We start from the raw sequence: 25721 nt of genomic DNA on the forward strand, positions 1-25721 counted from the left end.
AAAACAAACAAACAAACCATGGTCAATTTGCCTAGGAGCATGCATAGCATTAATGCTATTTTTTTTGTCTTGCACCTCCAAGGCAACTGCTTTTCCTTTACAAGTTGTACTGGTTGATAAGCCTATTTTCTAGCTGTCACTGTATTGCCACACTTATTTTTGAACACAGATGTAAACCAAATATATACAGTCTAACACCATTCATACTAGTTTGCTTCAGAAAAGGTAAGCTGTGGAGTTTGTTTTAGCCATTACAAGAGAAAAGCCTGTGTACCTGTAAGAGCTGGTGAAGTGAGTGAGGAAGCAGAAGCAGCAGAAGGAACCTGACAGATGAAAATGGAAATGGTCTTCCTAAGAAATCTTGCAGCCTGATTGCCCCTGTTTTACAGTTTTACTGTTGGTCTCAGTGATTCTGGAGATATTATCATTTAAGAAACACTAACCCTTCCTCTAGCCTCAGCCAGTGTCAATTGCTTTAAATTGCAGTGAATGAAACAGGTCAGGTTCAAGCCAGCAAGAAACCGTCACACATTTGAAAATTTTTCAGAGGACCACATGCTTATGTCTGTAAGGCTGTTTGACCTGACTGAATCCTCTGCAAGATCATGGCTCTGCTTTGCATCTCCTTACTTCATGAGCTTAATGTGTCTTCATATGAATCTAAATTTTGTCTTCATGTTATAATAGAACTGGGGTATTTATTTGAAATTATTTCTTACTCTTTAACACTGCATAAGCAGTACTGTGTTTATTTACAATGGCTACTGCTATTAGGTTCTTGAAAGCCACCAAACATAAAAAAAAAATCTTCCTAATATTGTAGATTTTGAGTAACCTCTGTCAGCAAACAGCATGACCTTAGAGTAGGATGCATTTATAAACTTATAGTAGTGAATGAAGAATTTTATAAACATGCTTAAGAATTCTTGTCCTGATTTTGCAAACTGCAATTATTGCTCATCTTAAATGCACATGAATTTCTCCGTTAGGTTTAACACCAATACTTCTTTGTAATTGTAAACAGTTGGGTTATTATTTCATGCCCTCCCCTGAACTTATCTTCTGAAAATTATTTTGGAAAAAAAAGCACAACAAAACCTCATCCCAAATGCAGATGTCAAGAACAAGAGGAGTGCAAGCTGAAATAATTTGATTTACAGTAACAACAGACTGGAGCTACCCACTACTTGTTTTAACTACAAATCACTATACAGAACAACCATCAGTTATGCAACCTGAGATGAAGCCCATTTTTCCCGCTATATAAAACAGACATAAATGACCAAAATGTATGATGAGTTTGTTAATTAAAACAGTGGCAGCATTCCAGTAGGACCACTTTATGAAGTTTATTATAATATAAGTTCTTTTGAGCCTAATAATGAATGGTAAATTACCATATAATTTTACCAGTTTGCAGAAAGGATGACTTTTGCCTTTTAATAACTGAACATGAAAAAGTTCTTCCTAGTTCAAGTTAGTCTTACTTACTTCATTTCTTTCCTCTCTTTTTGTGAAACATTAACCAAGACATTTAAAGTTCTATACAAGAAACTATTCCTTTCCATTCCTTCCAGGGTGAAATTGTGCATTGCATGCTAGTCTCTCAAACATTATGCAAGAGTTTATATGTAGGATTACTGCAGTGCATGGAGAGGATACAGCAACAAGACCTAATGGGCTGCCTGTTACCCAGATGTCTCTTTACATTTTGCATGTACTGCAGCGAGGGCTCAGTGCCTTCAGCCATTCAGGAACTGCCCAGTTGTGCAAAAAACAAAGCACATTTAGCATGTTTGGAGCAAATTAATATTGCAAATCTCATTTTGCCAAACAGAGCAAGAAGACAAGGGAACCAAGGCCTAGCTAGGCTGAAGTTTTAATTACCTTCATAAACCTGGAATTATAGCCACTAATTCTGACCAAAGAATTACGCTGAATGATTAACTGTAATGAATGTGATTATTCTCCTATAATCTGGACCTTTCATAATGTTTTTGCCTATCTCAGAGGCTGTTCTTTGTATAAGTGCTTGGGAAATGGTAGGAACACCTTCATGCCAGCCAGGAGGAGTGCAGACTCCCATTCCACAGCCCCTGAGGCAAGGGGAGGTCCTCTCCCATATTTCATCTAGCAGGAAAATGACACCTCTCCACAACCTTCTGTACAATGCACCTTCAAGTATGCATCATCACCTCCTCAACACAGCTTGACACAAAACTCTTTGCCAGGACCTGGGTTACTGAGGGAAAAACCACTAAAGCCTCCCAAAAACTTGAGCTAATGAAAACATCTCATTCCTTGCTGTAAAACATTTCCAGCATGAGCCCAAGGAGAAGATCCCATAGTCAGTCCCACCCCAGCCAAACAAGAGATAAGAAAAGGCTGCCATTGCAAAACAACACTTAGATATCCAGGCTTACAAACGCTTTCCTCACGTGCAGGAGGCCACAGCATTACTAGCTGGCAATATTCCTCCTTAGTGCTCCCAGATTCATGAGGTGGCTGAGCATATCCAGGATGGCATCCTTTTTACAGAAAGGCTTCTTTTTCTTGCTAGCTCATGCTGTTGCCTCTTGCATGAACTGTGAGCTTATACATCAGCCTGAGGTGGTGTCAGATCTTTGGTTTTATTTCTTCATTAGAAAACTGTTTTATACTGCTTCAGAAACTCTGTTTTGTACTTACATTCTCATTTGTTCTCTGGAGGAAAGTATCTGCTCCTTGTGGGATTATTCTCTTTATGCAATTTATTTGGCCTGCAAGGTGAGCATGCTCCATAGACTACCCCTTGTAGGCTAACACACCTTTAGTATTTTGTCTAAAAGCCACAAAACACTCCATTTTATCTTGTTTTATTTTTCTTTCCTGATCTAAGGCTCCTCTAAGTATTTCCTTAATCCTTTTAAGTACTCTTGCTAAATTACTTGTGCTAATCAAGTGATCTAATTGCTGACAGAGAATGAAGTGGTCTCCAGGTTAGTTTACCAAATGCTGATCTTGCACATATACCACAACTTCTAACTGGGAGCCAATATGTCTGCTGACAGGTGGTAACTCCTCCAGGATCTGCTCTCCTGGTCCTCCTGAGTTGTTTTCTTGGCTTATTCATTTATTTCCTAAAGAAAGAAATAGGATCCTTCATAACTTTTGCTTGTTAAGCCTGGCTCATGTGCTCTCTGTGGCTTTGGCCAGGAACCATGTGGTTGGAGGATTTATATGAAGTGAAAAGGTTGTGAGTCTAGTAAGAAATCCACAGGACCCATCAGCTATGATTTATTGGTCCCTACAATGACCTAAAAATATGTTGAATGGCTATATTCTTTCAGTCAGTGCTCAGCATCTGAAAACAACACTTTTTCAGGTGATGCAGGAATGCCTTCACATCAATGCACTGGGGAAAAAAATCTTCAGTAATGATTGTTAATTTCTATAAGACATGCACTGTAAGGCTATTATGATGAGTCATGACAAAGTCTTGTCTACCTGATACTTCTGCTCAAATTTTTAGGCTTTTATTGACATTACTGCAAGTCCATTGCTTAAAACAATCCACTCCTAGGGCACATAATTAATAAAATCAACCTGTCTACTGTGGGCATACAGCTGTCATAATCAGAGAGCTTTTATATTACATTCCTTTACAACTACCTGGATATTTACTGTCCCTGTCCCCTTACTGCCATGTCCAAGTGTTTTCCAGGCAGTATGCAATGTCTCTTTCAGGATGGAAGGAGAGGGTAGACATCACAGAAAGACGAAGAAGAAAAAGGGTTATATACCAAAAAAAAGAGATTAAGTTTTCTAAGGTGCATTAGCAGAATTTAGGAGGATGTGGCCAAAACCAGTCCTGAAACCTAGCTGTCTGTCAGCAAACTCCAGAGCTTTTGGCCTTTCAGTGCTGTCAGTGTCAAAAGCTCTCTTCTATGAATATGTCAAAGCCCATCATCACTGCATGGTACATACTTCTTCAGCCTTCTCTTCCATCTTTGTCTCATTGTGTGTTGGAAACTCAGTGGCTGTCACCTACATTCTTGAACATGCTTGATATGCTCATCAGACACCCCCCTCTCCTAAGAGTGCCCTGACCACCATGCTATTGACAGCTCCTAGCACTTGTATAGTTGCTTTCTGCACACTGTCACATCTTCAAAATACAGAGAGAGAAGGAGAAAACAGAACAAACACAGTCCCGCAGCAGTTACAGGCCTAGTCCCTGCTCAAAGGACCAATTTTGCAGTTTTCTATTAAACATTCATCAAACCATACAGAATTCTGTGTAGAGGGACTAGAGTCCAGGTTTGCCTCTCCTTTCCCTATAATAAACAGTGCTCTATCTATTAGGCAGCACCTCTTCCTTCCTGTCATACAATGTTAATTCAGGGAAGGATGAAGTCCTGGATATAGTAGAAGGCAGAGCAAACAAACAGTAAAACACTCTGACAGCAATTTTTTTTGGTAAATCATGTAAGTCTGGAGCTGCCACACAGCAACTCAGTTCCTCCTCAGAAATACCCTCAACCAAGCTGCTTAACCAAGCATTCTCCAATGCCACTCCAGAGGCTGTGCAGCAATCAGAAGTACTTATCCCCATGCCAGTTACAGTGACCTGCTGATGCTGTTATATTACTAGGAAAAGACTACTGGACCAGCACAGCACAGCATTTATATCCCCTTCTCATCCCCGCTCTTATATCCCCAAACAGCCCACATTCCTAACCAATCAGAACATTAGTCAGGAAAATAACCTTTCACAACGCAGTACAAAACACAAAACCTAATGTTCTAATAAAAATATATTACCTTTCACTTTTTCATGCTCTTCTGTTAATAAAGTCCACACAAAAAAACATGTTTATCTATTTCAACTCCAGTACAGCTGCTAAATTCATGCAGTGATGCGAGTGCTCTGTCTTCCAGCTTTTCAGTGCCTAACATGGACTTTTCAAAAGATCAAAGCAATTAAAAAAGAAATGAGTGTATGAAACTAGCTTCAAAACTGTCTCAGTTCTCCTGCTGTTCCTGATGTTTTTTAATGTGATTTCTTCTGCTTTCTTCTTTCTACATCTCTGTTCACCGAGTGAAGAGCTATGGCCACACACAGGGTTTCCTTAAGAAAGGTTTCTATGTGGTACAGATAAGAGGAGAGTTTTCCTTCTGTATAAATTGTATACAGGTTTTTTAATCTCCGCTGAGAATTACTTTTATATTAGATTATCAAAGAAGACATTCCCACTCTATCTGGACTGTGATTTGAATTTGATTTGTGTTGCAAGAGCAGTTAAATAAGTTACTACACCTAGCTGAGCTGGAGCTGACAGCATTCACTCTCATAAACAGTATGAATTAGATACAACCCTTCACAGAGGTCTCTTTCTTTCTGCTAGCATGCAGAAGAGACTTTAAAATTTACTGGAAAAGTTCACTTTTGAATTGATTAAGATCTGTGGACCATATTCAGATTCCTGTAGTTTGGCTGTAGCAAACCAGCTCATTTTTCTATAAGATTTTGTGGACCTAGGAGCTACAAACAGAACTACAGGTGGTCCCTAGCTGAATAGTTTTCTGGAGCTCACAGTCAGTTTCTTTGAACCTTTTGAATAGTGAAGTAAATATATTAGATTTTACTTTTGCCGACAGACTTTTAAATGTCAGGAGATCTGTTATTGTGAAAATGTAAATCTCACTGAGGAAGTCTGGGATCTATCCAGAAGCTGCTGAAATTGGTGGAAGTCACCTGAATGATTTTGAGATGCAGATCAGACTTCATGTGGATATAGGAACATGTTGATGAATATCACAGAAGATGATCCTTTACCACACAGAGTTGTTGCTTCCTTTGTTTTAAGGAAAGGAGGATATCAAAAGTTTTTCCTTTATTTTTGACACAGCTGGACACAGTGGAGACTTACTTGCTTCATAGTGTCATCTTTTTCAAAATAGTCAGGGAACCAACCAGAGACCTTTTAACATGCTTGGAAACAAATTTTCTCAGCCAACATACTCTAAAATCTTTGGCAATGTTCATATCTCATCCTTTTACACTGAAGAGTTATTTCCCATGCTTAAATATGAAGCAAGAGTTTTTAAAACAGTATAGTTCTAAATCTGTTTGTTTAATTCTCTTTGCGTAATTCAAAATAGAGTTTGAGAGCTAAGCAGAATTCTCATAAAACAAACTTAGACACATTACAGAAACACTACAGCATTTACAGACTCAAAGAAAATGTCATATATACTCTGTCAGGTTTTTTTCCCTAGGATTTCTTTTAATGAATGTTTCATAAAACCTCAGGATTGCTCAGTCCGGTTTATGGTTGGTCCTTACCTCAATTTGATTAACCACAATCAGAATTTTGGCATCATTTCACCAATGAACTCCCTGAAGTTGTATCTGCACACCAAAGAAAAATGTGCTTTCAGATCACTCATGATACAAGGTAACAAATTAAGAGTTGTATGCCCTATACTATGTAATTGTGAAAAGAGGTAATTTGTGCTTTTTTTTTTTTTTTACTTTTGCTTTTCTAGATGACAGAGAGGAGAAGGAAAGATAGTTATAATGGCAAAGGTAGCTGAGTTGTCCTCACACTTACAAAAGCGTAAGCATGCATGGTGCAGTGCAGCACCAACTTGTAGGCTCAGGGCTGGTGATTCTGGATGGCAGATAATCACTGGGGTGAATTCCATTGAATATGGGCAAAAGTCATAAATTTTATGCTGTTCTGAAAGAGCTGAAGCTAGTGCAGTGTCTCAGTGCAGTTGTCCGTTAACAGTTCTGTCATGCCCTTGAGCCTGTTTACCTCGTCTCGCCCTCATGGCAGGCTGAGCATCCCTTCCCAGCAATGCACTACTACAGACTTCCTTCCACTGGCTGTGCTGGTTACAGTAAAGGCAGCAAAAGTACATGCTTAGTAGGACACTGGAGTAACATCATCAGTTTTACAGACATTTTTTAAAAAGAAAAGCAACTACAAAATATCTTTCACTAGGTTAAATTGCTTTTCTTGGACCTTGGACTCCTGACATTTTCTTGGAATAACATGTACTTCTTGCTGTTAAGACTGAATTTCTGTTACAATTGCCAACACAGCATTTACAGTTATTAAGAAAGCATCCATTGATACAACGCAGTATATCAGAGGGTCTGCAACATTGTTGACTTTTATCCTATTATATATAAAGAGTGAAAGTAAATTATGATAATAAAAAATAACCTATTTTGTAATTTTAAAAGCATGAAGGCAGGTGAACTTTTTTCTGTTCTGAATCTAAGTTAAGTACAAGCATGATTTACCTCTGATGAAGACCATGACTATCACTGCTGTTAGTAAACACTGGATTAGCCTAGAAAGATAACAAAAGAAGTGGTTCATAGTTCACATTCAGTCTTTCGAACTCTGCTGTTAAAATTTACATAACACAAGATATAAATAACAATATTAGAAAATGCCTTGTAGAAATGAAAGCATTCAAGATGCCCTGATATCTTTATCTTGGTAAATGGTCAATACTGCCATGCTCTGCTTTACAAAGCATGTCTTATCTGTGCAGCAAACTGTGAACAAGTGAGGGGTCGTCCTGGTTCCCACTCATAGCCCACCTGAAGTAGGAAAGAAGAAAAAGGTTTGCATGTGGTCCACACAGCTGCTGTGCAGAGGAAAGACAAAAGCTCAAACCTGCTGATATGAAGTCTAAATGACTAAACTTTCCATCTTTGCAAAGCATAATAGCAAATGTAAAAGAAGTGAGAACAGCATCTGGAAAGAGGGAAATGTGAAACAGTGGCAAGATGGTTGTTTCTTTTTCAGCCCTGGTATCAGTGCCTGATGATCAAGACTCCTAAAATGAACTTTCCTGGTCTTGCAATCTTTGAAAGAAAGAAACAATGCTTGGCTTTCTGGTTAACAACTAAGATGCCAAAATATTTCTAAATGAAATAGGAGTTTTCACTTAGAGACTGTTAGAAAATCACAAGAAATTTAAATTTATATGTTTATATTTATGTATATATATTTAATACTTAATTATATTCTATGATTATATAAATTTAGATTATTAATGATAACCCACATAAATAAAAAGCCAAATATAAGAACTAATCTATCAAATTCCTATGTTCTGCCTCCCTAATACTAAAAATATTTCTAGGCCGGCCAGTGGTAGTTGGCCACCAGAGGGAGCCTGCACAACTTCAAAATTTGCAGAGAGACAGTAAGATTGACAAAAGAAAAAATGTCTGTGTGTTTTGTATAGCGACTAGGAGGGTAAGTGAAGTCTTTTTCAGGTTCCACGGAAACGTTGCACATAGAACCCAGGCTTCATGTGACATTATTTTGCTGCTTCAGCGTGGAAAATATAGGAAGCTATTCCAAGTGAATGAAGATACTGAAAAAACTTGCAGTAATCATGTGAGAAAGGGGACAATAAACAGCTAACCAGTTCAGCTTCATATAAAATGTGTAAAATAGGAAAATAATGATTTATAATGTTAATTCCATCATATTCCTATCTCTGTTCTGTTTGTATAGGGCCTTATCTGCCTACAGTGGAAGCCATTTCAGAAAAGGAAGTCTCTCATTTCGTATCGGCGCAAGTATGGACAATATGGGTACAATGAATAAAAAAAAAAGCAACAGACCGTCTGTACTTGTACTTCTCCAAATATTTGATATTGCTTCAACAAATGTCTTTATGAATGAGAAAAAATACTTCTGGATATTCTAAAAGTAAAAAACTGCACATCTTGAGAACAGATTTACAACTTTCATCATCCACAGGTCAGATTTGCTTCTCTGAAGAAGATTGCTGTCCCTTTGGATACCTTTTAGTCATAACATTCTAAACACATTCAGTGATTTCTTCTCAAGCAACCCTGTGAAATGCCAGGTTGACGTTTATGAAAGTGGTAAGATTTATGAAATGCTCATTCAGAACAAATTAGCAATTTCCTGTGATGTCTTTATTGGAAAAAGATCAAGGAAACATTTCTCTAATAATATTGATGTTGTTATGATGGTAACTGTGTATTTTCCTGCAGGACACGGAAATGAAAAAACATCAAAAGGGAAGTGGGGAAAGTGGGCAACAGATGAAACATGGAAGGGAAATGAAGGCAAATGGCAGAGTGATCAATCTAGGTAATCAAACTGTCCAGAAACTACGTGCAGTGGTAAAAGAGGAAACAAAAAAGGCAACGTGTATGTGAGATGTCGGCATCTTGAATTCAACCTATTACACAACATCCACCAGTGAAACTATTAGCAGCTCCTGACACCTCACCAGAGAGGCCTGCTGTCTTCTTGAATTACAGCTTCAGTGCCAATATGACTATTCCTGCTGACTGCAACAGATGTAATATGAATAGATGGCCACATACTACCTCCCTGCTTGTCACAGAGGGCGATTAAGCTCATTAGAGGCCTACATCCAGGCTATGATTTCTGCTCAATCCAGTAACTGTTGGAGGTATGGCAAAAGTCAAAAAACATATGTCTTGGGCCTGACAATTAGTGGGAACAAAAATACTGCCATATCCTACAGTCAAGTGTCTTCACTCACAACTTTGACTCCAGCTACTGGTAGGCTACCATAACATTGTGCTTGCTTACACTGTTTTTCTAAATTCTCAAGTCCTTTATATATCTTTCCCAATGTCATCCCACACTATGTCTCAGGTAATTGGAAAAATTGCCACAGGTCATAAAAAATTGGAAGGTTTGGTTTCTCATTTCTACATTTTTGAAGAAATAGCCACTATGATTAGGCCAGTTTGCCAGTTATGAGTTTCAATCTCTTAGGAAACTATAATTTCAAGCATATTTCTTCCATTTCTCACCACCTACAACAGCATATATTGGCAGAATGAGCAGTACAGAGAGCTAAGAAGCTTCTATTAAAAAAAAAAGGTCCAATATTACCTCATCCTAACTACAGGACACCCCTTCTGCAGTGACTAGAACAGCCTGTTTAATTGCTCTCCAACTTTGGCAGTTTGCTGTGTTACTGGAAAATTTTATAGTATTTGATTTTTTTTTCTTTTGGGTCAAGTATTGCAGTCAGTAGAGCCCATGAGAATCTCAGTTTTCACTTTTAAAGAAACTGACGCTTCTGCATGGTGCAGTTCTGATTTACCTCCAAGGGCACCCAGTATTAGAAAGTAATCAGAAGAATCAAACAGCTCTTGTGCATTTTAAGTTTCATATGATTATTTGGGGCCAGACACATTTCCTCTCTGACTGTTTGATTTTCTGATGATTTTCAGTTTTCATTGTTGGAGGTGGTGATGCAGGACTGATACAGCACTGACAGCCACATGGACCTTGTTTTACCCAAAGCAAGCCAGGGTTCAGACCCTCAGAGTGTTGGCAAACACCACACAGAGGATTTCTTAAGAGTTTTTCCTTCTTACACTTCTGACAGACTTTTCAAGTGGCCAAGTTACAAATGAAAAAAAAGCACTCAAAACTTTACAGAAAACATAAGAATGCAGGCATGGGCTTTGCACTGAACATTTTAGTTGTTGCATCGGAAGACCTTATATCGTTCAGATAAATAAAAGATTTGACTCGGAGAAGTCAGTGGTATCTTCAGTTCCTACTTTCCTAATCCAAGTAATAAAAGAACTCAGAAGGCAGTAAAGGAGGTATTTTAAGGGGCCTAAATCATCTGAATAGAAGTCGGGGCATTTGGAATCTGACATCATGGCCACTTTGCAGTGAGGCATTCATCTCTCTTCACCCAGATGCTTCTTTGCACATTTAGTATGTTTTACAAGGTTCTTTTGTTCTCTCCCCTGCACTAAGACAGACACTGAAATGTTTCACAGTGTCCCACATAACATACTATCTAAGTGATGTTCTATACCCACCTGCATTGCTACAGTCATGCAACCCACTTAAATAAAAAGCAGCATTTTTCAAATAGGAAAAAACAGCAAGAAGTTAATTTTAAAACTCATTAACTTGGAGCTTCAATTTAATATTCTTTGTTACCTGCAATGTTTGAATAGTCAGATTATCTCCTGAGGCCTGCAGTGGTTTCACATTACAAACTGCACTGGTAAATCAGGACTTCGGTTGGAGAGATGAACTCTTTAAGTTTAAACCATTCACACCACTTGTGAACTAAGTATCTCAGTGTGCTGCTATGTTTTGATATCAAATTGTATTCGCATGTATTTTTAGTATTTATACGAGAATGTCCAACTGAGATGCAATGTTTTGTTAATAGGAACATCTGCTGGGTTCCATTTCAACATGCTAATAATGGGAACATGCCTGCTATATTTTAAAAATGGATTTATGTGTATCTGTGGATACTGCATAGATGCGGTGTACATATACTCACACAGGATTTTCGATTACACATACTGATTTTATGTGTCTCTCCTGTTTATTCTCTAAAAATTGAAGAGGCAAAAAATTTTGGGTTAAGCACTTAGAATTATGTATATGGTAGACGATTATGTTTGAGTAGAGATCTAAAAATGAGAATACATGAATGCTATAAATATTGACCATATTTTAAAATGAATAGACAGCACTCCATCCCACATCCAAAGCTGCCACTTTATATTTGGAAAGAAAAGTGATACCTTTATGAAGCATACACATGCATCTCCTTTGCTGCATTACCTCCTCATTCAGCAAAGATCATATTCTCTTCACTTTCCATTCCAATTCAACTGTAGGGAAAAACTATATGTACATGGTGTTGACCTTTTATAAGGAAGAAAATAAATATGTAAAGCTGCTTAGAAGGGGTCAAGTAAAAAACCCACCACATCTAATGTATTTAAATTCTGAACTGCCCTGCTTTTATTTAATCAAATACATAGGAGGAAAACAATCTGTTACAAGGGAATACAATACTTTCAAGGTATTGCATGAACATGTGTAGCCAAGATATGAAATAGGTAGTACCTGTGGTGTGACATGAGTTTAGGTGGCAAGAAATGCACCAAATTATCCATGAACAGCATAGCAGTTAAAGCATAACAAATGACTGCCACTAAAACCACTATTCTGCAAACACAATTTACTCTACACAATTGTTTCAGAAATGTTTTAAGAAAGTTTATATGTGTGTGTGTATAAGTATTTTTAATACATACATATATATATATTTACATTTCAACATTTAATTTTGCATCCTTCTGCATCTACAGCCAGCTACAGGTCTAAAGAACCAACCCAATATCCACTAATGCCGGCAAGAATCTTTCCACTGTTTTCAGTGGACTTAGTTAACTGGTTTCAAAAGGAGAGAAAAAGAATGATCAATAAAGCACACCAAAATTCCAGAAAGAACAGTTGCCCGGAACACAAGAATGCCATTGGTTTTTGGTTTAATATTGCCTGGCTTTTTAAGCTAAATCTTTCATTTCTAGTTGCTCTAGTCAAACACTAGGAAACAGACATTGCACCATAGCTTCCACCTAGGCTGTCTGCCTCAAAAATAATTATTGTTCTTTATCCTAAAGCAGCACTAGCCACAACCACAGACAAAAAACATATGACTAAATGGCTCCTCATTGTGCACCATAATTCTAATTTTGGTGATAAAAACCTGACTCTAACTCTGAGGATTTCAAATATACAATACTGCGCATCACGTGTCATCTTCCCTGTTCTGCACAAACATAATGTGTGAAAGGGCTCAGAGGAACAATTAGGAACAATTGTTTGTTTTCTACACCATAAAAGTCAGCAACTGACTGCCTTCACTTTGTAGCTTTTATTGCATTACTTGCTTAGTGTCCAATAATCCCTATGAGCCATGACGCTGGAGTTTCACATCTCTGCGCTACTTTCACACAGCCCACACACCACTCGGCATCCTGCTGCCACAATAGTTATTTCCAAAAACTTGTTTTGAAACAGTATATTTAAAAGGCAAGTCCCATAGAACTGCACTATACTAGCAGAAAGCACAGCACAATTTATTCTGAAGCATGGGAACATGATAGGAAAGTCAGCATTGCCCAAAACCTTTGATTTTGTATCAGCACATGCACCATAAAACTCTCCACATGAGACTGAAAACTGCATAAACTGTTTGCTTACTGCTTAGGATACTAAAGTAGGTGGGTGAGAAATATGGCTCCGTTCCAATACTTTTACTTGCAAGAATACGTGTACGTATTCCTGCATATATGAACTGACGGAAGAAGGTATGATGTATTACTGATAAGGGAGGAAAGCTAACTTTTGTTCTCCCCTGGAGCACAAAGAAGCAGGAGAGAAAGGTGTCGGAGTCACCATTAGCCAGGGTCCTTATTTCTCCATGCGGGAACAGAAACGACGCAACACCAATGTGATGATCAGGTCGTCCATCTTTTTATTATATATTATTGTGGTTTTTTTCTATTCCTTTTCTGGTTACATTTATACTCTACTAAGTTCTGTATATGCACTCATCTATCTTCTAATAGGCTACAGGTCATCTACACGCGCTGTTCACGCGCCTCTACAAGCATTTGCATTGGTTAATTGCAATTAGCACGTAAAGCCCAAAACTTGCCAAAACTCCCTTATCTCGTACCCTGTTTTGCTCAGACTTGTGTGCTTTTGCTGACCACAGGTGTTTCTCACTTATCTGCTGTCTTGTGTGTTTTTGCCAGCCTTATTTTGCTGGCCTTGTCTTCGTCCTTGCATTCTTCTGTCTGCACTAACTTTCTCCCAGCGCGGCCCAGACTCCTACAGAAAGGTACTGTAATTCTGTATTTGACTTTTTGTGTATCCAGTCCAGAATATTGCCCCTAATAGTAGTTAGCATCAGAAGTTTGAAATAAAGGTGACAGAGACCTTCCATCATCTATATCTAAGGTCTTGTCCTAACCTCAGTATCTCATATTTAATCTCACTTCCAAAGTTTTTATTTCTAAGTACCGTAACTTTGGATTTGTTTCCAGCAGTCTTCAGATCTGCATAATTTTTGACCTTGATACCACTCTGTTTAGTTAGAAGCTGCATAAGAAGTATTTAAGGAAAGTCATTTTTGGTGAACTACGACTCAGTGGTGTAGCTCTGAATCACTGTGCCCCTGAGGGTTACTCACAGGGTATGACAAGAACAGCTTCGGGCAATGTGGGCTTCGAAGAGCTTGGAAATATAAAAAGGTCAGTGGTTTCCTTTCCCCTACAACACCACATCCTTTTTCACTTTGGCACAGCCCATACCATGCCCTCTTCCCTAAGCCGTTCATACACTCATGCCCTGGTCCATTAGAGCTTGCTCTGACTCTTCATGCTGCAATGCACTGCAACACTCAGGGTAGGTCAACGCTGGTAGGCCATGACCTACCAGTTCCAATAAAAGGCATGGGAAGGAGGCAGCAGTAAAGAAGGTGATGCAGAGGGGTGGAGAGTAGTGAGGGATGGAGACAACTATCATGCTTGGTCTGTGGAGGCCTTGGAAATCCTGGGTTTTTGCCTAGTTGGGGCCCTCCTGTTGTCAACTGCTGCTGCATGCGGATACATTGCAGGTCAGTTAAAAGTCAACTGAAGTAGCATTACAGGGTGATTACATTGCTCTGACAGTGCTGATTGCATGGGCAGACCGCCATCAGCATAAACCACAACAGCAACTGCTGAATCAGCTCCTTCTCTAAGGAAAATAAAGCTAGGCAACCTATAAATTCCAGCAGCTATCCCACTACAGTCTAAGGGGATCATCCCCACCACCACCATCCTTTCCTTCCATTTTCATTTAGTCAGCAATGAAATGCAGGGAGATCATTCGTTGGAAAATAACTCACTCAAATATTCACGAGGGCTGTTTGGTAGCTGGACTCCAATTCATACATAAGATGTCTGCATATAACAAGGAGCTCAGTAAGGCAGCTACTTCCAAACACAAGAGTGCCAGATGATGGGGGAAAAATTATTTGTCTGATCATCAGTAGATGATACCTATTTTACCTTCTCATCACTAAAAGAAAATAAATGGTTGTTACTCTCATTGCCTGAGACAAGTTTCCCTGGGCCATATCCTTAAAGACATCAGTTTTTATTTTAATTTATCATATATGTACTTCGGAGAGTTGAGTCCTGCTGTGATAATTCCCCTGGAGTCTTTGGAAACTTGGCTTAAGGAAGCTGTGACAAGATCTGGTTTGTGAGACAATAAACACCTCAGATCTGTGCAGGTTTTGAAGGAAGTCCATTCCTCAAAGAATGATTTCTCTGTGTCCACTGCAGGAGTTATAGGATGTGTGAAACTCTCATTCTAGTCTGTTTTTTGTAGCTTGCATTTATCTTTATTTGTATTGTTTGCCTTTTGCATGAGATTCATAGCTCTTCTGTATAACGGTCCCAGCCTGAACAATTCTGCCAGCAAAAATGAAAAACTACAAAAACATGTATTACTGTAGAAGTTACAACTGATTCATAGGATGTAAACAAACATGCAACCATCTGTAGGTCTCCGTGTAAAACAAGTTTAAAAATGTTAAGTGCAGAACTGGACAGACATATTCTGATTGCTGTTAAATTTGTGATTGTAGATGTGCCAGATATTAACTTTTATTGTATTTTGTCTTACACAACAAATTCAAGGCTATTTGTCAATTATGGCACATCCTCCTCAGATTACAAAAAACAAGCAATGGACATTCCCCAAGTACATTCTTCAATACAAAGCTACAATCGTTAACCAACATCTCAGCCATCTATGATGGGCTGTTTCCATTTTAACATAAAAGGAATTGCTGCTGACCGTGGCTTGCTGGGATTAAGTGCTTTGTTATGTATCTCTTTGATTTTACTTTAGAAGTACATTACAAATATCAGGCAATTTTGATTGTCTTCATCATTTGTCCTCTAAACCTGTAATTGAGAAAAAAATCTAACAGGCAACTACAGCACCCATCAAACAACATTAATATATGTTGTAAAGAGAGGGGATGGGAAGAGGGAGTGAGGGACAGAAAGAGAGATCTCCTAGAGCACACTGTGCCATGTGGGAAATTATATAATCTAGGCAAAGCATGATACAAATACTTCTTTTTATGTGTGTCTGTGTGAAGGAAAATATAACATCAGCTTCATTCTTGTTCACGCCTCCTCTTCATAAGCAAAAAACCTGCTGTCCACGGTAATAGGAGGTGGTTCTGGGCATTTTGTGTACTGAAATGCTACCCATAAACAAGAAAAAGGCAGCATTTTATTGTATTTTGCCTGGGTTATATAGTCCCCAACACTATAATATGTTCTCCAGTGGCCTAGAGATCAGGGTCTAACTTGAATGTAGATGAAGATCTTTAGCTTTTAATTAATAATACATAGTGAAGAATCTGAAAGGCAATCTATAATTTATGTATCAGTGTCTCAAAAGCAGTCATTCATAATTATATATTCAGACAGAAAATTATCTCGCTTTTATTCTCCAATAAAAAGTATATTAAGATGTTACTATGTACCCTCCAAAATGGATCAGTGCTACCCAGAGCTTCATAGCTCTCAAAAATGCCAGGTTCCACTGGGTGCTGTTTGCTAGAAGAGGCTGAATGTGCAGAAGTATTACTGACTGGGCATCTCTCTCTTCTGATGGGCTTTTAAAAACAATCAAGCCATTTCTTGTATATGTGCTAATTTAACCATAGAGGGACAGATAATATGAGAAAAAGAAGTTTATAAAAAGGGAAGGAAATGATTTAACAATAAGGGGTTTCCAAACTGGACTTTAGAAAAACTGCTTATGGTAATATATCACAAGACTCCTATAAAACAGAGGAAGAAAAAAGTCATTTTTTAAATACAAGTTTATGCAAAGCTATTGCATATAAAGTATGTTTAATATTAACAGTCATCATGCTGTCCTATTTTCTAAGCACCCACCTACTTATGGGCACTTTAAAAAGTAAAAATAAAAAAATGCATACTGTGTATGCCAAACATGCAACTCTTAAAAGTTGCTTTCAATGCTATATTTTCACCCTCTCTCTATCAAGCCGCAAAGCCTAAAAATTCTGTATTTCCTCCCTCTTTCTATCAAGCCACAAAGCCTGAAATAGTGATACTAGGCTACACGGTGCAAAGAAAGTCAGTCTCTGTTACACCTCAGTCTTTGTCACACCACTTTTATGTGCAAAACAATGTAGACAAGATGCCAGCAGGATCAGTCAAGCCCTCCCTCCTGCCTCAGGTGCTGCAGAGGTCATTTCTGGGTGGCTCGGAGTCCCAGCTATCTGACAGACTGTCTGAACTCGTTCAGTCCAGGACAGAGAGAAAGGAGTCACAGCTCCACTTGCTTTGCTGCAGCTCCACCATAGCAGATGTGGGACCAGTCAAACTATGAGTTGTGTTTTTTTCAGACTTGCCCCTCTTCCATGTTCTACACCTCTAAAAAACTGTTCACTTTCTTCTCCTAAAGCACCAAAATAATCCAGCCTCAACAGCGATTTAGTGTAACTGAGATAAGAAATATTCTCCAATCTCAAAAGGGCAAGGAGATGATTAATTAATATTTGTCATGCATCTGGATGCATGATGATTTGTATGTAGTGAGACAGTGAGGTAGGAGATTAAAATTCACAAGACAACTTGCAACAAAGTGAGAAAAGGAATATGAACCCACACAGAGGGAAGGTATAAAAATTATCATTTTTTGAATGTGGATCTAAATTTGCCATCTGAATTTAATTTCCTCAGTACAATAATATTTTGGAGAAAACAAACCAAAACAGTTCAGTATGACCTACAAGCAAACAATCTAGAAGGGAAATATAATTCCCTGAGATTCATATACTTCACTTTCCTTTATGAGTGGAGCCAAGCATTAAGATGCTCCTGCAGGTATGTCATGGGGGAAAAGACTGGTCATAAATATTTTTGGGTTAATCCTACCTTTCCCTCTCTACCTAGCACAACACAAAACCAGTTTGTGCGGTATGTACAACTAAAATTATCACCTCTCAGAATTTAAATTTGGGGATGGAAGGACTTTTGAGAGACATTATTATTAGTAGACTAAGGTGTTATCAAACAGAACATTTAACTTGGCTAGTCTAAAATCATTGCATATTTTTCCTTCACAATTTGTAGCTCAATAACTAGGATTACCAACTGGCTCTTAGCAGTTATTTTGAAGATTATAGTAATTACTCTTCAATGAATTTCTTCATAATCATCTGCTTCTTGGTATAATAAAATTTTAGAATATTACTGTGTATGAATTAGCAGGTAGTTACCACAGAACTCTGGAATACAGCAATCCAAATCCACCTCTCTTTGAATTTTGAAATATTATTTCTTAACCTTGTAAACTGTCCACTTTGGTGGTGAACAGTTTCTAATTTAGTTTTTTTAATCTCTGCTGCGAATCTTTTGTTTCTATTCTGTAAATTTGCATCACTAGGTATTTTAAATAATCTTACATGCTTTTCCTCGTGGGACTCTAATGACAGTTTTTGCATGATGATCTATGCTACAAAGTTGTATTTCTCTGATATGAAATCAGTAAGAGGAAAAAAGACGCTGAGAGAAAAAAAATCTATTTTATCACATTTATCAACCATTCTAAAAAAAGCTTTAAAAAAGCCCTGCGAAACCTCAAACTAAGGCAAATATGAGAAAGAACTGTATCTTTGCAAGTAGTTAACTGCAGGCAAATGGCAATGTAATGTATGCTGAAATTGCTTCTGCAACAGGAACTGTTAGATTTTCTCATTAGTTGAAAAGTAAAATATTGGCAAATTAGACTATAATTTCAGCAAAAAACTCTTAGGTCACATGGTCTATTTCTTCTATTCTGACAGGACTGAGCTGTTCATTTTGAAATGTTTTGTACAACCTGGTTTTGAGTAACTCCAATTAAAAAGTGAATAAAATCATTCCAGTGAAAGGTTCTTTATAATTCATTTGCCACCTGACAAGTTGTCTTTGAAAACTACCACAAAGTACTTAAACTTCATGCTATTAGAAAATACTCCTTAATAGACACATTATTGGTTTCTTCATAATGCTTCAGTTGTATCTGAAAAGGTATTTCTGACTTGAAGTATAATGCCTGTAATCTGGACTAAATTAATTCTATGGTCAATGGTCAAAGATATGCACATCACTAAATCCACAGGAAGAGGCTGTAAATCAATGTTGTTTTAACAAAACATTACAGGACAATAATTACATTCTGAAAAACTACAAACAGTCCTCAACAAATCAAATGCCAGAACTACATAATGTTACACGGAGAAGAAAATAATATCACCTTAGTCTCTCAGGCACATACGATCAATAAGAAGCGAGTGCTGAGTATTGGTCAGGAACTGTACATCACCTTTGCTCTGGTTTCATTATTGGATATCTCTCTTTGCAATCCCAAACACTGAAGTCAATAACCTCATTGGTTTTAAATCTTCACGTGTTCCTACGATCCTATTAAGTCTTAAATTAGTCCTTCCCTGATTGCAACATGTACATTTACTATTTTTCAAGAATGCGATTCAAGTGTCCCCTTCCTTTATCTTCCAGACCACTCTTAACAATTGATTTTAAAGAGGAGCCAAGCATTACTCCTGTGTGGTTCAAGCAGTCACTAGTTTGCTAGACATACTGGCAGATATTTCACTAATTTGAAAAGAACATACAATATGATACAAAGGAAGAGTGATGCACAGGAAGGTATGTCCATAGACTTTGAGGAGAGTGAAGAAGGAATAAACCTGACTTGCATCAGTCAAGAATACAGCCCAAAGTCAGTGAGTAATCTAGGTCTAACAAATCCAGTATGTATGAATCCAGTGATACTTTCACTGAAGCAAAGAAACACAGTACTCTGCTAGTGGGGGTATGAACTGACTTGAACAACTATTTATTGCCTCTCTGGTCATTCTTTTGTTTGTGGGTTGCATATGGGAAGACAAACCAGCAGTTCATTTATGACCAAGCTTTACTTATAATCCATAAGACACTCTGTTGTCTATTTTATGGGATTTGAGTCCAAATCAATTAAATCTAAATTTTTCTAACATCCTGTTGGGCACGGCATCAAGTGATCTATTAGCGGTGTAGTTCTTCAATACAGATTTTCAAATAAAGGTATAAACCAAGCATGATGGCAGGCATTAAAAATTCATATTTACCAACAATTATCATGACATAGACAAGACACAAGGCATTACCTTCCCAAGTATGCAAGAGTACCTTGTTATATAGCATTATATTGCGGCGTTGACTTTCTTATGCTGTAAATGGCATTTGAACTGTTCCCTAATCACAACATGATTAATTCAGTTGGTTACCACTGAAGGCTTAAATGTCACCCAATTCATAGATTTTTGTTAAGCAAAATCTTGAGGATTAACGTGACCTGTACATGCATACCAAAATTTAAATCACAATAACAGGTAATTCTACATGAAGTTATATTCCATAGATTGGGGGGGGGGGCAGAATTTCATTTCTGCTCTCTGATACACCTGCAAAGAGACTTTTTTAAAATCCACACAGATGTATAATGTATGTGAAGTTTCTTCAAAACTATATAAAACTCTATTGTGACCACTAAGGACACTATGGGAGGAAACAGAATTTTTTTTTTATATAAGAACGAAATTAAAGAATTACACAAATAATTTTCATGACATATTGGTAGTTTTTTTATATTCCAGGCCACCTATTTTATATTCTCTATATTTCATCGCTGTCATTAACCAATTTAATCATAATGGTACTAGAGAAAGAAGCTATTAGATTTGTCTCACTTGACTCATTTTTTCCTTAACTGACAGTGTTACTGTGTACTGTAACATTTTCTTTTGGACTCATGTTCCCTTCTAGATCTGCTTTATTATCATTTTAGTAGGCGTGAACTTAAGTAACAGAAGGAAGATCTCAAGCACTATTTTCTTGCTTCCTTGAAAGCTATCATACAAACTGAGTAACACTCTTTAATTCTTTTATATCTCTTCATAAGATTTATCCAATATTTAGAAATATATTGTGTACTTAGTTACTCCTTTTTTTTCCACTACACAAGAAGAGTGGACACTCAGCTAAATCCATGTTATTTCCTATAGGAAAGTCTGATACCAAAATGAAGTATCTGTGTGCATGGGCAGATAAACTAACATGACTACAGCATGAATTTAAAAAAACCCACATGCATGCAAAACCCTGCTAAAATAGAAAACCAAACAGTATCACCTGAAATGCAATACTCCCAACTGCTTATATTAGCGATTATAGCAATATTACCTGTATTGTAGTATAACCCAGCAATATTATTTTACAATGAAAGCGGCAAGTAAAATTAAGAGTTAATAATGAACTGTGAATAAATCTTTCAAGACCACTTCAAGCTCTTTAACAGACAAAAAGTTGTTCAAACCTTAGCAGACCTGTAGGAAACAAACATGTAATATATGTAGGAAATTATACTGGCAATGTATTGAATATTAATTATATCCAAATGAGAAGCCACTATTCCAACAATAGCAGTATATTATGAAGGGGAAAAAACCCAACAGTATTAGCAAGAAATTCATTTTGAGGAGATCAGTGAGAAACTAAAGCTAAAAAGCATTATAGAAGTATATAATTATCCCCAAATTACTGTTATGAATCTAGGATGTTTGGAGGTAAGCTTAGCCTTGAAGTAAATTTATTAAAATTGAAGTTTGAAATTCATATTGAGGACACCCAGATAACTTGAACACAACACTGACATCATTCCAAAGATGTGTTTTTCATGTTTTAACATGGATTTTTTTTCTTTGTTTTCCAATATAGCACCACTTCATGACAAGCACTGAGGTTGCTTAATAATTTAACTAGTTTTTTCTTGCCTAGAAACAGTGAGTGTTCTTACACCTCCAACATGAATTATAAATTCCTTGATTTTATGATATATACAAAGTGCAGTCATTAGGAGGATGAAGAACTGGGAAAACCTAATTCTTCTGTTGGGCTTGTAGAGAAGACCTCGATGTGAGAGATTTCACAGCAAAGTTCATTTGTCAGCAGGAGTCTTTGCTGGAAATGGCACTGGCAGTAATATCTACTCATATGCAGACATTACACCTCACCAGAGAAAACTTTCATGACTGGGCTGGTATAGGAAGAAGTATAAACTGATAGCAATAACCCTGCAGTTAGAAAATTCAGATGCTTTGTTCTTAGAAATAAGGCTGCTGGCTGTAGGCCTCACTATACCCAACACTGTCTTGAGTTGCAAACAGTCAGAGACCAGCACCATACCCCCGTTCTCATCGTTGTCCTGGACAGGCCAGCATCACTGTCTCAAAAGCTCTGATGGGAGCACCATAGCTCAGGAAAACTGTGTTCAAGTGAACACTAGTTCAGCTCAGTAGCAAAGGCTCAGTCAGGTTCAATTAAAAGCACAGACCCAACACATTCAGCCTAACTGTCATCAGGTAGGGCTTAAACTGCACAGACCACGACAATCTGCATTAAAACTGCCTCAGTCCTCACCAAGTTTTATCCTCCCTTAAAGTGGGATCTAACAACACAACTCCTGCATTATGTTCCATCTCCACCTTCTCAGCACCCTGTCCTAGATGGTCTCCTTCCAGCCTTATCTGGACCACCCTACACCCTGCAGCATCCTTCCTTTTTCCCCCTGGATGAGAACACACATTTTGCCCATACCATTGCAAGCCTTTGCGCATGCCATGTGCATCAACCAACGCTCCAGCAAGGCCTCCATGTGGAATGGAGCTTCTTGCTTTTGGACTCTGCTGAAAGCTTATCTTTCTAGGACTAGTAGAAGCCTGCCTGTTTGGTTTAAAATCTGAGTAGAGCAAATCTTTCAGGACTCATTTCCACAGTGCTGTCTTACTTTCCTTTCCTCTCAAAATGTAAATAGTGGGCCTATTACAATTCCATTTTGTCCATCATCCCAACACCCTGGAAAAACTCCCGATTTTGCTTTATTTTTACTGGAATGAGAGAGTTTCAAGTTCCATTTTAATTAATTTTATATTTAAATACATTTATACTTAATTATCTTTTTTCTTTTTATAAATTATTTCTACAGTGAAGATCATCACAGTTCAGACTGCTAAATCATCCCAACCACATCCAACCACATTATCTAACTTGTCTTTTAAGAAGCAGCAATCATTATTGCCTTGGCAAAATAGTCAGATACAATATTTCCAAACATTTTATCTTTGACATATTGCTTCCTTCATTATAAGGTATCTCTTTCCTGTTCATCCTGCTCACAACTCAAGACTACTGACTCTGTAGTGCTGCTGTCCCTGTGTCCAAAAATACAGTACTGGAGTGAGATATTGCCTAGATACCTGTCACTTCAGTGAATGAAACCTGAAGGGAAAAATGAGCAGAAATGAACAATGGGAGGTATTCCAGGCTCTTCTCAATGCTCATGGGGACTGACACGATTGGATCTAGTCTGGATTTTCCCTGTGTATATTAAGCTAGAGGTTTCCTCTGTGTGTTAGGCCAGGCCAAGACAGAGATTCACCAAAAACACCCACTCAATGGCAAAAGCATAATAATAAAAAAAACCCCCAACACCATCATAACAAATAAAAATCAAGTATCTACCTGTGTAATGACAGAAACAGGAACAGCTTATGATGGTTCAGCTTTTCACATATTTCAGTTCAACATGGTCCCTGCAGTGTGCAATGGCTTTACAGATGTAGTTTTTTGACTGTCCAGGCTCCTGCAGATTTGTGGTTTGTGGCTGATTGCAAACTGTGGGGGTTTTGTCATGCTGAGCCATCGATAAAGACTGCCTCTATGTGTTTTTTTCTTTTTCTAATACCGTTTGTATTCACTCTTCAGTCTTTCCTTCAGTTCAGGCAGAACTGAGCATTTGTCTTCTCTATTTTGGACACCCACATTCCTGAAGCTGATACTTAGCAACTTCATCTTTGAGATCTTTAAAACCTTTGACAAATTTCACTAAAATCAGCCACAAGGCATTTAAGTTCTGGTAGGGAAGGGGAACACATAAGTTCAGATGGGTGAGAAACATGCATCCGTGCACGAAGTGCAGTTGAACAAGCTTTGCTTCCTTTGGAAACCAACTTAATACTTTTTTCTTCCAGAAAGTACTTTTGGTTTTCCTGTAATCCTATTTTAAGGGGCAACTCTGGCTCCTCGTGGTGGGTCTGGCCTTTAGTTTGAACTTGGAAAGATACTACCTTGATCAATGGCTCCTGACTAAATTTGACAGCTAGGATTTCAGTGAGCTGAAGCGTTTGCAGCCTCTCTCACAGGCTGCTTTGTCTCATTTTTTAAAGTTTTGATTTTCCTCTGTGCCACGTCAAAAAATAAATAAATTGCATAGTACCGTGGAGGTGTTAAATCACGCCACACCCTTTCCTGGCAGGGCACTGCAACTGTGATGCTATGAGAGATCTCTGGGGAATATCGCCCAGGCACCCTTCGTCCTCGGCGGGCTTTCCATGCAACATGGCGGCTCCCTGGGATGGCCTGTGCTCCCTGCTGCTGCCTCGTACCCAACTCTGAACCCTGCAGAGCTGGAAAGGCTCCATTCCCTCCTCAGTTTCTCTCCACAGCCAACCAACTTCGACGGTCGAGGGCTCTCACCGCGTCTAACGGAGGGACGGGGCTTCAGCGGGGGTTCCCCTCACACTCCTGCCTCAGAGCCGGGCGGCGACGCTTCCCGCTGAGGCATACGGAGGGCCCGGGGCGGGCGGCGGAGCCCCACGGCCGGGAGGAGCCGGGGGCGGCCCCACGCTTCCGGCCCCGGCGGCGGCGACCTCAGCGCCCGGCGGCAGAGAGTAGCGGCCTTGGCTTTGGCGGCGGCGTTGGCGCCATGCGCCCGGCAGGTCGGTGAGGGCGGCGCCCGCCACGGGCCGCGGGGTGTGAGGGAGGGTGGGTGCGCGCCCAGCTGAGGGCAGGGGCCGCCCCGCCACGGCCGCCATCTCCCGGCCCGGGGAGGGCAAGCGGCGGGGCAGGGTGCGGCGGGGCTAAAGCCCTGCAGGGGCAGGCGTCGTGGATGAGGAGGTTACTCTAGGGCTCGGCGGGAAGGAGGGTTTCGCTGCCGGAATGGATGAGGCGGGTTTCTCCAGGGCTGTCCGCCGGGGCTCCCGGGGGGAGCTGTTGGTGAAGGGTGGAGGCAGTGGTGTGAGGGGGGATTCCTGTGGAGAAATGGCATGCGCTGCTCCCCGGGAAGTGCCTTTGCTTCCCCAGGGTGTTGTCCAGGTGTCATGGTGGAGAGTGGAGAAACCTACGTGAGGTATTCTCTGCCTTTTCTTGATAAAGCAGGGTGGTTAGTGGGTGTGTAACCTGTTAGCATGGCTAGTCCAAAAGATTTTTTTTTTCTTTTGATATTTCATCTTACGTTCGTTACCTGTTTGCATGTTTTCATGACAAATTATGCCAGAGTTTTTATTGAGGCAGCCGTTCTTAAAACCTCAAGACAGTTTTTCCTTGAAAATAGTCCTCAGTTGCAAGTGGTATTCAATGCACCTATTATTGTTTTGCAGTACACAGTGTAACTTTTCTGAAGAGTGGGAAATCTGCACCAAAAAGTTAGGAAATGAAAGAATAAAAGTTGTATGAGCAATGTTAATTCTGTCCTACATATATATCCACTCTGGGATAGTCTTAATTGGCTAATCACATGCTGTGTTATTAATTAAAAATTGATCATCCTTTTTCAGTCTCAGCACTGAGAATGGGATCTAGCCTTATTTTATACTGTACAGCAAAACCCTGCTACGTTTTGCACAGCAATATTCATTTCCTTATTTAT

General features: G+C 38.9%; 1 protein-coding gene across 1 annotated transcript in view; it reads left to right on the top strand.

Annotated features, from left to right (window-relative positions):
- The first annotated feature begins 24753 nt into the window (after positions 1–24753).
- Positions 24754–25721, top strand: part of BANK1 (B cell scaffold protein with ankyrin repeats 1) — a 160819-nt gene continuing 159851 nt past the window's right edge. The window contains exon 1 of the mRNA XM_074866826.1: positions 24754–24792. Within this exon, the coding sequence (XP_074722927.1) occupies positions 24780–24792 (13 nt within the window). The 5' untranslated portion in view covers positions 24754–24779. The remainder of the gene's footprint in view (positions 24793–25721) is intronic.

Source organism: Strix uralensis, chromosome 4 (genome assembly GCF_047716275.1).
Source record: "Strix uralensis isolate ZFMK-TIS-50842 chromosome 4, bStrUra1, whole genome shotgun sequence".
Lineage (NCBI taxonomy): Eukaryota > Metazoa > Chordata > Aves > Strigiformes > Strigidae > Strix > Strix uralensis.